This window comes from Excalfactoria chinensis, chromosome 4 (assembly GCF_039878825.1).
Source record: "Excalfactoria chinensis isolate bCotChi1 chromosome 4, bCotChi1.hap2, whole genome shotgun sequence".
Classification (NCBI taxonomy): Eukaryota; Metazoa; Chordata; class Aves; order Galliformes; family Phasianidae; genus Excalfactoria; species Excalfactoria chinensis.
Genome location: NC_092828.1, coordinates 57,605,317 through 57,623,002, shown reverse-complemented (window position 1 = coordinate 57,623,002; position 17,686 = coordinate 57,605,317). Strand labels below are relative to the sequence as shown.

Here is a 17,686-nt window from a genome sequence, read left to right as displayed (position 1 = left end):
CCAAACATTAAAAAAAAATGTAATAGAAAATATACAGCCAGCACTGCACATTTAAAATGAAATGAAAGTTTAATCCACTGAAATCAAATAATTTGTACCTTCTAAGAAGCACTTAAGCCCTAAAAGCTTATGTTTTTTTTTTTTTCATGTCACAGATAAGTAACTAAGGAGAAGACTACACATACATAAGGTAACGTAACCTAGAAAGCAGGTGCCTGGCAGACTGCTCAGATGAAAAACACAAATCATATTCTGGGCACGTTATATGATGTCAGAACTCAGATTTCCTAACAGTTCTCAAAGATTCTAACAGGGATCAATCACTGCAAAAATAGAGAAGACTGTGTATTGCTTATGCCATAGAAGTGGGTGTTATTTTTATTTATTTTATTTAGGTAAAAAAATAAAATAAAAAAATAGATTTGACCAGATATGAGGAAGAAAATAATTTATTACAAGGGCAGTGGAGCAGTAGATAAAACGTTGCCCAGATAAAACACGAATGCCCCATCAACTGAAATGCTCAAGGCCAGGCTGGATGAGGACCTGGGTAACCTGTAGGTCTCACTGTCCATGGCAGCGCAGCTGGAATCAGATGACGTTTAAGATCCCTTCCAACCTAACCCACTCTGATTCTAAGATAGTTTCTAAAACTACTGGATAAAGGAGTGTAAAGGAAGAGTTCCTACAATTTTTTCCAAAGCAGAGCTGCTGAGTAATCTTGTTTTACTGAATATTACAAGAGGAAAAAATATAAATAGATTGTTAAGAATGCACCACACAAATTACTTACAAATGGAAGCTAAAATGACTGAAAATACTACTGGAAAATAACAACTCTAAGTTGCAGAGGTTTGCAAAGCTGTTGAATACTGCACTTACAATGTCTGCAGTTCCTATTTGTTCTAACATATATAAAAGGATAATATTTTGTTTCTGTGAAAGTTTAAAAAGAAAAAAAAAAATCAGCTCACACTTGACCTTTAAAGTTGTTTAGCCATACCCAGGAAATACGTCTAGACATAGCTACACTTAAATTATACAAAGAAAGTATTTTCTAAAAAAGTCAAATTATGCAATGAACATTACAGCTTCAAGTGTCTGAAAACCAGCCGCACTGCACTAATCCTATATCAAATCATGCTGAATAACCATCAGCTGCTGACAACACTCAGTCTTGCCCTTCACACCCACAGAATGCTGCAACACTTCAGAAAATGATTATGGAAAAATACAACAACAATAAAAAACAATCGCTATAGTAGCAGACAGCTTCTAGCTCCCAAGAAGCCTCTATAGGTGAGGAAGAGAGAAGTTCCATCTAACATGGATCCATTCCTCCTGCTGCAAAAGGCTCCTATCATATACTGAAGAAAAATTAAATTTTTCATGCAGTAATTTATACTGGAGTGCTAGCAAATAAATGAAATATTTGTTCTTAAATGAGCAATATGTCGATACACTGCTTTTGAAAAATGCACCAAAAAGATGGGGTCAAGTGAAAGCATTTCTCCTGGGTCCACAAGGAACAATTTTATTTTCCTAAGCAGCATTTATTTCCAGGGAAGCAAAAAACGTAGAATGGCTGCCTCTTCCAACAGAGGATAGACCCTAAACCTACAAAGATAAATACGAAAACCCATACAACTAAACTACGCAAACAAAAAAGGAAAACTGTCTCGTATCTGGATAAAGATTCTGCTAATGACAGAAGCAGATACTCAGTAACAGTACATGGGTCAAAACCCAGTCAACTGCAACATTACCCCAGTTCATTGTAGGATGCCAGATTTCAATAAGCAAACACAGCGTAACATTTCAGAGGATCCGGAGCAGATGCAACTATAAACAAGGAATGTTTGTTCATTGGAAACAAATGCAAGAGACTGTTGTGAAAACTATTTGTGTAAATTTAAAAAGGCAACAGTATGTCTCATCTAAGAAGGATCTCAAGTTAATAAACACGTCTCACTGGAGATATATTTTTGTATGAATGAACTTTAAAGGAGAAGAAATAGTGCATCTGTCACAGAAGTTCAGCTGGGTAGCTTTATATGAGCCAGAATACACTTCCATAAATTTGAAAAGCTGGAATCAGGACTGTTGCCCAATGGAAGCATTTAATTTCAAGTCTACTCAATTTCTTTTCTCAGTTAAATGCAGGGCTATCTTTCACTATTTGGAGGTCAGCCTTTGAACTCTGCTTCACTCGATGCACATGCACTCTATTTCTTGAATACTTCATAGGAGTTGAAGACTCCTCAAGTAGCCATCCATTCACTTTAAGAATGTAGAGAAAAAAGGTATTCAGACAAAGCTACTGGGTTGGGTTAATGCAATTTTACTGCAACAGCATGTCTACCATTAGCAGAAGCCTTGCATAGTCTTGTATTGAGTAGATAAGGAACACAAGCCCTTTCACATAAACTACATGAGAATCAAAACTCAATTACATCATACATGCTCCTGAAGAACGAGGCAGCATGCATCTGGATCCAACAAAACCCAGAACTGAAACAACTTCATTACCATCAGGCCTACTAAGTCCTTAAACTAGGGGTACTGTTGGACATTCTCTTACTACTCAGAGATGTGAATAACATGCTGACAGAATCTGATTGCAAGTATATTTCTTAAAGTGTATCTCCAAGTCCTGTGGGTACACGTGCTCCTCTTCTTAATTTAGTTCTTTGTAAGTAAACCTCATGACACACAGCATAAACAGAAAGTCTAATAATTTCACAACATAAAGCCACAGTGTTAGACTTACCCAAAACCTATTTACAAAACCTCTCCGTTAGACGTGGTGACTATCACAATCACAAAGATCTACTGACACAGATGGAAGCCTGTTTAAGTCATTACTCTTCATACAGAATGGCAACTATTATCCTAGCAAGACAAAAATGCTTTGATTTAATCACACTAGTCATTCCTTCATGATATCTAATAGGTTAACTCTTGCTAATAAGTGTAAAACAGTCTCAGAACATAAGAGAAATTAGCATTTTCTGCGTTTGCTAGTAAAAATTATCAATAAAATCTCTCATATACAATTGAATTTGACCACAGACAGAGGAAGAATTAAAAAAAAAAAAAAAAAAAAAAAAAAACAACAAAAAACTCAGAGTTCACTCAAATAAGATTGAGAACAGCACTCATAAAAAGCCTCATTAAAAACAATTTGTTAACATTCTTTTAAGATGAGAGAAAACATTCCAGAACTCATTCTGAAATAATAGAAGTATGAGATAAACCTAGTTTAGGAACTGGATTAAAAAGGCTAGAGAAGACAGGCCCTCAAGACAGACACATATCCTACACTCCACACTCCCGTGTGTTCCTACTGAAAATGGGAAAATCCTTTGAAAGTTTTTTCTTATGATTCAAATGCTTGATCTTCAAAATCCTAATGAAAGAAAAAGAAAGAACAGTCCTCAGAAAGAAACTATCTACCTATTGAAGCATTTTCATAGGCTAACCAAGATAGGGAACAGAACAAAACAATGTGATTATTTTTTTCCAGATTTTTTTAATGAAGTTTTCTATGTAGACACCATCCAGCAGCATTTTAACAAAATATCCTTGAAGATAAGCCTCCTGACTAAAATAACATTCCAGCAATCAAGGGAGCAAGTCCTAATTCTAGAAAGGACTGTCATAAAGACAGCTTTATAGCTACTGAAGGTCATGTCAATTACTTTTTATTTGCTCTCAGTGTCTATCACTTGCTAGGTGTATTTTGCTCTGAACATCAAGGACCACTTTGTCATGTGAACAGTGTTCCTTTCTATCACATGAACAGCGTCCTTTCCTATAAGTTTCCACCAGAAGTCAGGCTAATTCTACTTTCCTAATGACATGAGATCCTCCATTTTCCATTTTCCACTGAAATACTAAAATTTCAGGTACAAAAACGCAAGTACAATTTTAATGATAAAACCTTGCTTACATATCTGCATGGAATATACCTGTGGATCTAACTTCAGCCTGAAGAAAACCTCTCTTCATGCTTCTATACATAAAGATATGTTCTTAATATTGTCTATGTATGCTAATGCAACTTAAGCATTTTGACAAATTTCTGGTTATTTGTTTTGCCGCTGCCCTGACACAAAGCACGTTGCCTGTGTTTGCTTTAGTTTTGAAATCTTGCTTATGTCTTGATATTTGCCACAAAGAAATACTACTTCAAATAATGAAAACACTGATCTGTACTGGTACAAATAAAGACACTTAAAACATGGAAGACACACTGTGGGCTACAAAGTTAGTAGGGGTCCAACTACCTCCTCATTTCTTCCACACTGGTACAGCTTCTTCCCCTCAACTCATTGCTGAGCTGTTAAAGGGTCACAGGGTGCTCCCAGCTGTGGCTTCCCACAAGTTGGTTGTGTTAAACAGAAAATAAGGTATAGTGACCTCCGGCATCAGTTAAGACAATGCCACAAGGCCTTCTCAGTTCTCATCTATCTCAAAGTTCCCATTCCTTTCATATCTTTTCTTACGCTTAACTCAAATTAAATACCAACTACTAGCTTCCCTCTTTGAAGAATTTTTATGCTGGGTTAATAGCAGCACACAGAAGGATCAGCATTGATTTTTGATTCAACCTTTCTGCACTTGTCACTTCTCACTGCTTGAAATCATGTAGCATTCATTCTAACAATTGCTTCCCACAATTAAGCCTGTGAAGACAATCAGGTAAACCAAAGCAGATTATTTATAATTCACCGGCTTTAACCTCCCAGTCCTAATCTACAGTTTGGGGGAAAAAGCAGGTCAAATGCCCCTGAAAAATATTTCCAATTGGCTAACAACCTCTCAATTTCAAAAATAAAAAAGCCATAGAGAGCAAGCAGCCTTAGTATCTTTTCTGACACACACACACAAAACCCACCATGGCTTAGATCTTTCAAAACAAATACTAGTGTTCAATATTGGATTTCCAAAATATTCTTTTACATATGGAATCCAAAACCAGAATTGAAAACAATTTGATAACTGGGAATTTCAAGGACCGGAAAAAAAGGATTGTTGTAGAACGTGATAAGGGAGGAAAAAAAGCCAGTGAGATAGGTAAACAGCCCTCTCTAACAATTCCCATATGCAGCATGCAGATCTCTTTACTACGGAAAAAAGAGAATCTCCCTTCCAGAGATTTGGTATTTCTCCAAGATCTTCTCCCTACCACACTGTTCCCTGAAGATGAAAGAAAGAAAGGCCCTTTGCTCTACACAAATTCTTCACTGCGTCTACTTTCTTGCTTTGCTAAATTACTAGGGTGAACTCAGCAAATGGATAATGATCTTGAGTATCAAGGTGAAGTAACACATTATCTAGATTGAACCTTATAATTAGTTTATTTTCATTTTCTTTTCTCTTGTTTTATGAACCTAGCACAAGACTAAAAATTGTAATCATCTCTCTCTGCACTAAAGAATTCAGTTACCAGGGTCTCCAGCAACATGCCAAAGTAGAAAGATTAAAAAGAAATGAGAAAATAAACATTGCTATAAACTACAGTTTGCAAGTGAACAGTAGTACAAATGCCCTGTAAGGTACAGTTAAAATAAATGCTAATCAACTGAAAGAGGACATCTGATCCAGTATTGCAAAAACGTTCTACCTGTACCCAAGCATCCAAACCCAGACAAAATGCCACATGTGCTTGTACTGTTTTGAAATGTCAACTAGCCAACATATTTGCTTTAAAACTGGTAAAATAAAGGGGGGGGGGGGGGGGGGGGGGAACGTTGTTAAAGTGTTAAGTAGGGAAGCAACATATTTCAGCCTTTTCTACCATGCCATCACCTATGCCTTCACCCACTCACTCTCACATTGCCTTCACAGAATCATAGAATCACTCAGGTTGGAAAAGACCTCAAAGGTCATTAAGTCCAACCGCAGCCTAACCATTGTACACCACCTCTAAACAATGCTTCTAACAATGCTTAAAGATGTAGCTGTAAAGATCATAAAGCTCTGTCTTGATTGAACATTTATTTATATTGCCAAAATCAAGTGTCTGTTCACCTTCTTTGTTTTAAACTCCTAAGCATTAATGATTATCTGCAAGTAGTATCTAGTGAGAGTACACTGGTCAACTGCAATTATCAATCCCTACCACTTTTGAAGAACCATTGAGCAAATCTCCCAGCATGCTCTCCAAACACAGAACCTTCATTCCAACAGGATCTTTCAGTAAAAGAACACCACGTGACCAGCCGACACTGATGTTCACACAAGCATACTGCAACACAGCCCAGAAGGGGTTTTTTGGATTATGCCCTGGAGGTGCTAACACAATGGAATTTCAGTATCATAATTGCTTATTTATCTGTGTGCCAGCCTCAAAACTAACAGGTAAAAAGAAAAAATACACAGAAAACAAACATTCTCTTTTCTAAATTACATGAATGACAAAATAAGTTTCTTTTAATTCGCTAGTTCAAACAACGTAATTTATAACCATGACACAAATAGAGAAGAAGCACAAAAGGGAAAATGCAGAAATAACATAACGTTCCCAAGGTTCAGTTTACAAGGACCTCACACAAAGTTTTTGGTGTTTTTTTTTTTTTTCTTTTTGCAACTCTTACTAGAAACAGTATTATTTGCTACAAATGCAGTAGCTGCCAAAAGCTATGATCCATCTAAAGCAAACATGTTTAAGATGGAAATAGAGTGTTAATGCTGAAGAAAGACAGAATTGAGTATACAAGTTTTCTTTTAAAAGTGTTGAAGCAACTGCAGTACAGTGTAAAGTTTGTTTGTTCAGCTTTCTGAGCAAAAACCGGCTGCATTTGCAGATAAGCACTGAAATTATAGAGAAGTACATTAAGACAATAACAGAAGTAATCAAATTTCAAGCTTTCTAATTAAACCTTTTTTTCCCTGCAGAAGGTTATTGGGAATTCAACACTAGCCATGGTTCACATGATAGAACAATGGGAAAATTTTCCGAATGGTTGAACGCTAACCCTGACAAGTGTGGAGAGCCAACTACAATACATTATATGGTAGCATAACCTGCCACCCACGTTGCTGAGAGAACAGCTTTCAAACACATGCACCAAGCTGTAAAACCACAAAATCCCCTATTACACACTGTCCCTTACTTAAGGTGAAATACACTATCCCCCTCTTTTACAAGTTCTGGTGCTTTTTTAAAACCTTCATCTCTGAAGTTTATTTAGCAGTTAACTAGACTGCTTTTCAGCCTTCCCTCCCAATGCCATCTTTCCTGTTTTATTTTCTAACCAAAATCCTTTTTTTTTTTTTAATTTTTTTTTTTTTTTAATAGCACACATAAGAAACTCCACTGTCTTACACTTGCTTTATTATGATTTTTATTTTTAACTCCTACTGCCACCTGTGTTAAATTACCTAAACTTCTAAAGGAAATGTTGGGTATATGATTAATTCATTTGCGGAGACTTAGAGCAACACTTCTCTATTGCTTTTTTATTCTGATACATGACTTATGGGTAAAGAGAAGAACTGCTTCTACCACACTTTTGATTGGAAGACCAGGTACTCTGTTTTTTACTGTGGTTCTTTTCCATTGTAAAGCTACTCAAATATATTCAAAGAGAAACTGCCACAGTGTGCACAGTTACAGATGCTGACATTTATGTAAGTCAGATATTACTGTAGAACAACAAACATACTCCACCCTTATTACAACATGCTGTGGTTACTAGCCAAAGATTTTTGCCTTTTCTGAAAAAGGGTACATGATAATAAAGGCAGGCCAGCAAAACAAATTATACAATCAGACTTGAGATAATGCAGAAGTAACAGCAATTGCTAGAAAATACTATTCTGAATAGGGAAAGTGAACAACTTCATGATATTAGGAATGCATTTAATCTCATGCTATGAAAAAGATCCCTAACAACATTAGTATATAACACTTTCTTACTTAATGAGGTGATACTCCATATCACCCCCCCAAACACCCCCAAACTCCCCCAAAATATCTCCATTTCTCTGTAAGTCTGCTGTTTGAATCATTGCATTCCAAGATAGTTAAAGGACATGCACGGTTTCTTCGGGGGTTTTCAGCTGCAACTTTGCCGGCAACAGGAATTTTATTTGCAAGTGTTTCTATTCTACTGACAAGGTCAATTAGTCCAAAGAACTATTGGTTGTTCAGTCTGATAGCTCAGTGTATTTATTCAAGCAAGAACTTTTATAACCCACAATTGAATGCAGACAGTTACCCTTGTAAACACGACTGTCCACAGGGATTTTCACTACATTTGGGCACGTAAAAGAAAAACATGCCTTTCTTCCCTCAGCCTGATAGCCTCTAAGTTTGATTACAGCTTGGATTTCAAGAATGGGGGTGGGCTACCATTTTTAAATGTATATCATCTATTGTACTTAAATATACATGTTTGTACTAACTCCTAGGATCTAAAGAACACAGGCATTTCACTGATCTCTCTAGGACCTCCAATAATTTGGTAATGCAATCACAGAGATGCTCTATCCAAGCATTAAAAAGAAAAAAGTAAAAGTAACGGTTTAAAAGAAACAAAGAAATGCTATGTGTAGTGTGAAGGGTTAAAGGCTACATAAGATGCTCTCATAAAAGCCACCAGCACAACAGAAGGTCTAAGAAGTATGTGTGCAGAGGTGGGTGGCAGTCAGCTGCAGAAGTAGAGAGAAAAAAAAAAGGGAATGACTACTACTCAGCTTTAGCTAGAACTTCCGTAGGTCAGCAGCACAGCCAATCTTGCTGCCAGCAAAGCTAGTCTGCTAGTACACTGCTCTTCACCATTCAAGTTTTTCCTGAACTGATCCTTCAGGGATTATAAGAAAACAGAAGGCTAACTATCATGGATAAGTGGCACTTTATTTTGTAGCTGTATCCTACTAGTTTTGATGCTATACATATTTTACTACAAAAAAATGAAAAGCCTAATCAAATTAATTGAGAACTCCACAGAACAAAAGACAGTGACAGATGATCAATAATGAAATATGGATTCCATAAAGCAATAAACACAGTGAATAACAGATATTAAAAGAGTAATACAAGGCATATATTTCTATTTCATCCACATTAAAAGCATCACTGAAAACAAATCACTTTTTAAGAAAAAAAATGTTACTGAGAAAAGCTGAGTCAGTATAACAAAGGCCTTACTAAAGCTAGCAAGTGAGACCAAAAGGCATTAAGGATTGGAAGGGGGAGTGCTTTACTTTGGTGTAGAAGAGAGAACTATTTACATAAGCATGTACGGTGCTTTACCTTGGATCTTTCTAGGTAGACAAGTTATTATACCAGTGAAAACCAGACAACTCTAATTCATTTGAAATTTCATTCAAAACCAGACAGAACTAATCCATTTGAACAAAACTGTCAGATCTACACAAACAATCTGGTCCTACTGAACATCACAGATACAAGTCTCTGCCAGGTAAAAAAATAAAAATAAAAGAATCTGAGTATTAGAAATGAGCTCTTGTAAAAGCACAAACTAACATGAAAACAGAGAAGCATTGGTAGATCTTTAGCCAGGCTATTTTGTAGTTGTAAAGCTGTAACACAATGGAAAGCAATTACAACAGAGTAGCAAAGAACTAGGTTGCAGCAAGTGATGATATGCTCAAACAAAGCAACTGAAGACACAGAAACAATGAATCTGTGTACTCTTGAAAGGCCTCAGGTACACAGGGATCACCAATAAGACACCCTTACCTCTATCGCTATTCCTTACATGAGGTCTGGAAAGGAGTGGATCCCAGTTCCACCCCTTCTGGTCACTCAGGTACACTGCATATACCTGAGCTCCCCCGGGTTGGCCCTGCCTTCCCACCAGGTGCTCAATCACTGCTTCAGCCCATGACTTAGCATTCCCGCCACTCTAGCGTAAGAGGGAATAGAAAGTGTCTTCAGAAAGTCTGATAAAGCATTCTTCGTTGCTGTTAGGAAGTGGTTGAAGATCAGGGTTCAGACACCTGACCCAGTGCAGTTATATCTACATCCTGTTGCCATGAACACCTCACTGCACTCTGGGATCTCACCTCATAGCTCAGTTCTTCCTTACAGAGTCAGCTCACAGACATCACTGAGGTAGTAAGGACAATCTGATGTGAACTTCCACTTGAAATAGTGGTTCAACAGCATACAGAATTTGCAGAGAAGACAAACAAATCACTAATCTTTCCTACAAAATGAATAATGCTATTTTTCTAAAGTAGTAATATCATCCTATATACTTCAAATGCATTGAGGAAATTTAAATTTGCAGCCTGATTCTTGTGCTTTCCACAAAGTCATAAGTATATCACAATTTCTTTTTGTATTTGGCTCTCTCTGCAACCTGCTCCCACCTGCCAGAGGAAGAGCTAAAGTGTTTAAAATCATGATGCACTGGAGAACAATCAAAGTCTATGCAAAATTCCCTGATCACATCAGAGGGTGGTTTCCCTGCACACAACTTGAAACTGGAGTTAAGATCTCTATGCCAGAAAATATATATATATACACAATTAAAACATCTAAATATCAAGCACTGCAATAATTCCCTTCAAATCCTCCTACTACAGCTTCATAAACTGAACATAATTTAATCACACACACACACTATGAAACAGGTACAATTAGTATATACAAGCAATGTTAATTTGATCTGTAAGTTATCTTGCCTTTTCTCACTGCTGTCGTATAGAGAGAAAAGCTCTTTCACTTTTGTGGAAAGAATCACGTGCATTTCCTGATTCTTCTTCCATGATTGAACTTCGATTGAATAATCGTGACCAACATAATAATCCCAGAAGCTTTCAGCTCCTCGCCTCAAGTTCCACTGAGAAAAGCTCTGTGCTTCATCAAGTTCCTCATTTCCATCAAGCTGTCATCACTTCCTTTGACATTGCTTTTCCTCTGCTTCAGAAATCAGACTGACAGTATTAAAAATACAAGGCTTCTTTAATGTACCTTTTCCTAATTGAGTCCCTTTATAGCAAAGAAAAGGTGCCTCCACAAAGATTCAATTTTGAATACTGGGACACAAAACAAGAAAAACGATCTATATGCAACATATAATATAGTAGAACAGTTTATGTTTTTTGTTTTGTTTTTCAGTTTACAGGATCCAATAGAGGAGATTTCTCTTAAGATACCATTTCAAAGCAAGGAAAAATAAAAATGCTGCCGCATGTGGGCCAACAAAAATCAGCCCCCACACATATCTACTCCAAAATGATAAAAGCTAATGTGGATCTCACTGTAGAGTCTCACATGCACAGAATGTTATTCTAATAACTGATTTCTCAGAATTCCGTGGAAAGCTTTTCCAATATACTACTATTCAAGGATTTACAAGGCAGAACAACTCCAATTCTTTCCCTGATTTCCAAAGTTTGAGAGATATGCTAGTTGGCTTCCAAAAGCATAAGAATAACAAGCAGGTCATATCTCTATAGATATGTGCAGGGAGGAGTGGTGTTGTCAAACTAGCCTTTCTTCAGTAAACAAAGTTTCTTGTGGACATCCCAGATTGGCAAAACATCCTCTCTGTTGAAATGTAGAACAGCATGTAGCAGTTGCATCGATTATAAATCATTCTGTTTCCCAAATTGGACCCTTCCCCTTGGAAATCATCACAAGGCTTAACCAAAAAAAAAAAAAACCCAAAAAAAAACCAGTGGATCAGTTTACTCCCCTGCTTTGCAGATTTCCACTACTGGTAAATTTTATACGCAAGTAACAGATAATTTCTGGCATCCTGGTGAAGTAAATCTATACTCAATTAACAAAACAGATAAAAATGAAAAAGCTGGTATGATGATCTCATCTACAGAACTACCTAGAAACAGACAAGACAGACCATACGTAAATGCTATCAAACTAGAACTAACTCATCCTCTTCTTAGCATCAGGCTTATTTTGTAGAATGCTAATTGAATATTTTAAATAATAATCTGAACTCAAGGAATAACTGGGGGGTTGGCACTGTATCATTTCTTATATGGTAGAAAGAACATGGAAAGGGTTCCTAGCTGAAGTACTTGAAGCTTAGTCAGGAGGCTAAAACAATTATCAGCTCAGTATTCCATCTTCAGAGGAAGGTCATTTAAAATGCATTTTAGATGTTTCATCAGAAACTAAAATATAGTTAACTTCCTTAATCCATTAGCTTGCAACAATACTGCGTTAAGTTCATCTCTCCTTGTTTGACAACATCTATATTCACCTCACATACAGAAAATAGATCAGCAGCTGGTAAACCTCAGAAGATATCTAGAAAAATCCACCCTCCACAGTACAGTCAGTGGACAATGCAGAGTAAAGAGATGACAACAGAGCCTAAATTTCTCTAACTGTCTTTAAGAAAAGCTCTCTCAATTTGGGTATTTTTTTCTGATTTGACAATACTTTACTGTAACACAGAATCTCTTAACTCAGCATAGAAGCGTCCCTGTCCGTGGTGCTCAGCCCAAGTGCCACTGCACAACAGATATGGCTGTGCTTGCTATGGGTCTGGAGCAAGAGGCTACAAAACATGAATCAAACCAAAAGGGTGAGAAAACCTGACAACAAAATAGACACTATTCAGCAAGAGGTAGCCATACTGCCTGACAAAAAGCAGAAGACCCACACTTGCCAGCAAAGATAGCAAGATAACAGGGCTTTCATCTGAGTCTTCAAAATCATCTCCATGACTGAGTCCTGATAAAAACATTAAGACTGATTCTGTTCTAAGAAAAAACAAACAAACAAAAACAACAACAACAAAAACATACAGAGTTCAAGCAGACCTATTCATTGCAAATTCTAATACTTTTTATTATTCTTTGATGCAAATTCTGCTAGTTAGACTGCCAGCAACAAAGCATCTTCTTCCTACCCAAGAGCTATCCATCACTGATTAGCAATGGATCACTCTATCTATAAGGGTTGTTAACCATGCCAGTTATTCTGCTTCAGCATTAACGGGTTTCCAAAGCAGGCAAACAGCAATCACTTTTCTTACTGAGGTTTTGCAAAGCCACAGTGTTATCCATGTGCATATCTGAGGCAGAAAGTGAGACATTTGCTCTCTAAACAGCTATGCTAAAAAGGTACTTATGTGAGAGATGTCTTACTGTATACCTCTCAACTGCAGTTCCTCCAGCCGAGCAAGAAGTCAATACTGTCAGACTGCAAGAGATGTTCTCACCCAGAAGATAAGTGACAAGTAACTTGTTTCTTTTTGTTGGAATTTATAATGAAATTATTTTCTCAAAGTAAGACATTCTTACAAGCCCAAACTACAATCTAAAGCTCATGGTATATTATGGGCAAAACCTGAACATCACACTGTTTCAAAACAATAAACCACTAGAGAAACAAATAACATGGAAGCATCACTGGACTTTCATTAGACACTGAGCTGGGCAAGAATCCATGGAAAAATATAAAATTTAGCTGAATTCTCAACACAGTTAATCAGTTCTGAAGCCAATGGCATAACCACTGTGTAATTGAGTAGATTTCTCTCAAGAGCTCATAAGTCCATACTGCTTTAATAATCTGTTTGTCAGGGAGACTGAATAAAATAAGTTGTTTCAGGATTGAAGAGAAAATTTAGAAATACATCTTGAATATCATGAAGATCAGAAAATATGAACACCAATGGCAATATCTAACATTAGAATGCCCAAATAATCAATCATGGGCATTTTGCAGCATCAAAGTATTGCAACTCATTAGTAAGCAGCTTGACCACATTTTCTTCAGTTCTTAAGATTAAACACACGAACATGTGTTATGCATAAGAATTGCTGCTCTCATGCAACACATTACAGCCACATTGATTTAGTATAAATGTTACTACAAACATTTCACAGACAAGTGCCTTTTTTAAAATTAAATACACTGTATAGAATCTTGTGTTTAAGAAGGAAAAAAACTGAGTATTTCCTGGGAAGCCACAGAAAGCTAATATGCTTATAACCAACTGCACAAGAAATCCATCTTATTGTTTGTAAAGATCTTTAACACATATACCCTCAACAGTGGAAGTTCACCACTTTCTAAAAAACTTATGTTCTTGAGATATATGCAGAATGCTGTAGTATATGTCATTAGAAAAGAGCAACCATTTAAATTATTGGAAAAGTTGACTACAGATGCAAAATCAGAAACTGATCAATAGGAACAACAATGACATCTAGTGGACACTCACAGGACAGACTCAAAGACTAGCAAGGAACAGATAAACCTAGTTTTAGCGTTAGAAGAGGTGAAACACAAATTGCTAAGACGTAATAAAGAGGAAAAGGCAGCACATGCTGTTGGATGGAAGCTTCTAGTGCAAAAGAGTACAAAACAGTACAGGCACACATGTTCACTAAGCTTCCTATTCCCCCCCCCATATCTACAACATTCTACTCAAACTGTTCTTGTTTGAACTAAGATGGAAAACAAAAGGGGAACAATAAAAACCACCAAAGTCCAACTTTAGACCAGCATAAAAACATTTCTTTTCCAGTCGTTGCTCATCCTTCTCTTGCCATGAGATCTGACACAAAAGGGAGGTAAGATAAACCTTCCCAACATATACCCCTGTAGCAGCTGAGGACCAAAGATGTGGTTACCATAATGGAGAATTATCCAACATACCAACTCACGAGTAACTCTATTAGTTTACCTGGCAAACTACTACAAAAGGTAACATCTGCTTTTACTGTTTACCAAAAGCCTAGTACATGAACAAAACTAAAAAAGTTCAAGCATCTCAAATCTCACCACAGTGGTTCTTCCAAAGAAACTTTGCTCTGTCTGGAAGTACCATCGTAAACAGTACCATTCCAATTGTTACGTTCTTGCAAACAAAGAGCTATTAACAAGAAATTACCAATCTATGTCCTATTGAAAATGTCAAGCATCAAATATCACAGCTACTGAAATGGAAGTTGGACTGTTCATCAGATTGCCAAGACAAAAATACTGTATCCATCTGAGTGCTGAATGACTGCTAGATATAATAATTACACACCATACCCACAATACTTGTGACATATAGAGCCATAACTGAAGTTTATAGTTTTAAATTGTGATCCCAGACAAGATTCAATAGTCAAGTAATACTTTCACAAAAACAATTTAAATCCTTGACTGTCTTCCTCAGTTCCACAGTTAAGTCTTCCTTTTCATGTATGCCACACATAGGGCTTACAGATGCTTCATATCTAAGCAATTCTAAACAGCTCTGTTCTGAAAACCCTGTTCTCTAACCCATTACAGGATCAACATAACAAGCCTGTTACAACCATGTTGGCAATCAAAACCTGAAAAAGCAACCTAAAGAATTTACAAAATAAATAAATAAAAGCAAATACTGCAGCAAATCCAGATACTTCACCCCTCCAGGAACAACGACGTTTCACCACCAACATTTTTACCACATGAAATGTCCTAAGAAAAGGAGGCTATTCTAAGGTAAAGGACAAAACATTATTGACCTACCCGGATTTCCTGGAGATTATGAAAATTATTTCCGACTCTGACAGAGATCTTGCTTGGAGTGTAGCTTTCATCAGATTTGTAGTCTGCATAAATACATAATGTCTTCACTGTTGTTTTTCTTCTGCAGGAAACAACAGAAGTATGTAAGCATCCTGAAGGAAGACATTCAGGAAGAGTTTGTTGCTATAACATAATATGAGGATCTACTTATAAATAAGAACCTTATCATTAAAGCAACTGGTATGTTTGCACATTGAGTAATGCATACATTACACATTCTTCTGTCTTCATAAAGGTCACATTACAAAGCAATACAATAAAAGGGCAAGATGCCAAATGAGTATTTTCATGGCATGAAACATATGCTTGGTTTATCAAACATGGACTCTACTACTATACCAAGATCTGACTCTGCATCTTAAGAGTTTAATTAAAGACTGAAAACATCCCAAAGCCAATCTTGCCAATCACAGCAAAATGGAAAAATGAAAGGTTCTTCAGATCATCAGTTGCTAAATGCAGACCTGCTTTAAAAGTCCTTCAAATTATGCTCAATAACAGAAAAAGTTAGGATTCAAATGTGACCTTATATAGCTAAATGCTAAACTGCTACAAATGGTCTACTATTAATGATTCCTATTTGTTGCTCATTTAGGAATTTAACAGCTGTAACCACATTTCAAATACTCATCTTTATAAATGCTTTTTAACTGGCCTTTTATCAGTTAGTTAATACAGGATTACTTCAGGAATCCTTGCACTTCCAGAACTCCAGTCCTGGTGAACAGACATCAACACAAAGTTATACAAACCAGTCGATGTCATAAAGAGACATTTTTATTACCTAAATTGGATGTTCACCAAATGAGGCTGTGATCCATCCGACTGCCAGTAAGTTTCTAGATTATCATCTCTTAACTGATCCACTCCAAATCCTAAGAAAAAGAGAATAAGACAGGCTTGAATATTCTTGCTATTTGTGATGTCCATATCAGAGAATTATCATTTTTTTTACAGCAGTTGCAAATTGAAATATGCATTCTCAGCTTTAAGGAAACATTTCCAAATATTCAACTTGTACTTGTGACAAAACTAAAACAGGAGTCTGTCAACAACTGCTCAGTACTAGAGTGCCATCACATTATCTCCTATTGAGGTCTGCAGGGTTTTTAATCATTCAACATATTGTCAAATTCCAAAGGATATGAACTAGTTCATAACAAATGCAGGAACAATGCTTAAGAGTTACGTGTCTCTACATATTCTATAACCAAACTGCTGAACTAAATGACAATCATGATAGAGACCGTTCAATCACTAGAAAATGTTAGCAGAAGTAGTATTTTCTTTACAAGTTGCTTCTAGAAATATTTTTACAAGTTAATTCTGTAATATTTAAAGAAAACCCAATCTTTTTTCCCCCATTCTTTCATTATCCTTCTATTCATCACATCATTTCAACAAGCTACAGTTTTAATTTAGCAGTCTAAATTCTACCTGCAATAAAATTATTCCTTCATTCTACTGAAGTAGGTGAGTAATAATTTTCTCCAAAGATACCAGGATAACAGACCAACAGAATTCAGCCTGAGCACAATATGACGACAAAGTAATCATTGACTCTAGGGTGCAGGAAGATAATAGATCGATTCCCAACAGCTGTTTCAGGAATAGTAACTTAACCACTCTGATTGAAAAGAACACTGAGTTCCAGACTTCTCAAAGGATACAGTTTTAACTTCCAAATTACCTCAAGTATAAACTAGGCCAAAATTACTCATAGCGACGTTTCCCCATACATCAGATCGGCTGTTATATTCTTTATGGGCAATTTCTTACGAAAACATAAATTACACTAATTAACAAAATTTATATTGAACTCTTACATCAATTGTTGTCATTTTACCTGGTTTACAAGATGAAAGCGACCAAACTGCTTGTGAGCCTATTTCTCTAACAGTACCCGTCCTCTCTAACTGCTTTGGATCAGCACCAGGCGGTGTCTTGTTTGGGGTAGTCATTTCTAATTAAAAGAAATAAAGTTAGTTACATTTTCAGCTTAATGAAAAAAATAAACCAACAAAAGGACTGTATTTGTTCATACAGAAGCATTAATCCTACTGCCTTACATCTGTATAAACTATATACTCTAAAGACTACAGCAGACATATATAACACATAGGGTTCTGCACAGATGCAAAAATTTGCACCTCAATC

At 36.4% G+C, this 17,686-nt stretch overlaps 1 protein-coding gene across 3 annotated transcripts in view; it reads right to left on the bottom strand.

Moving 5' to 3' along the window:
- Positions 1–17,686, bottom strand: part of ANAPC10 (anaphase promoting complex subunit 10) — a 230,615-nt gene that overhangs the window by 211,403 nt on the left and 1,526 nt on the right. For all 3 annotated transcript variants that reach the window (XR_011903599.1, XM_072336761.1, XM_072336760.1), the window contains exons 2-4: positions 17,376–17,492; positions 16,314–16,404; positions 15,470–15,590 (exon numbers count right to left, since the gene is read on the bottom strand). Coding sequence is in view for 2 of the 3 variants with exons in the window: in XM_072336761.1 (XP_072192862.1) it covers positions 15,470–15,590; positions 16,314–16,404; positions 17,376–17,490 (327 nt within the window). In the remaining variant the exon portion in view is untranslated. The remainder of the gene's footprint in view (positions 1–15,469; positions 15,591–16,313; positions 16,405–17,375; positions 17,493–17,686) is intronic.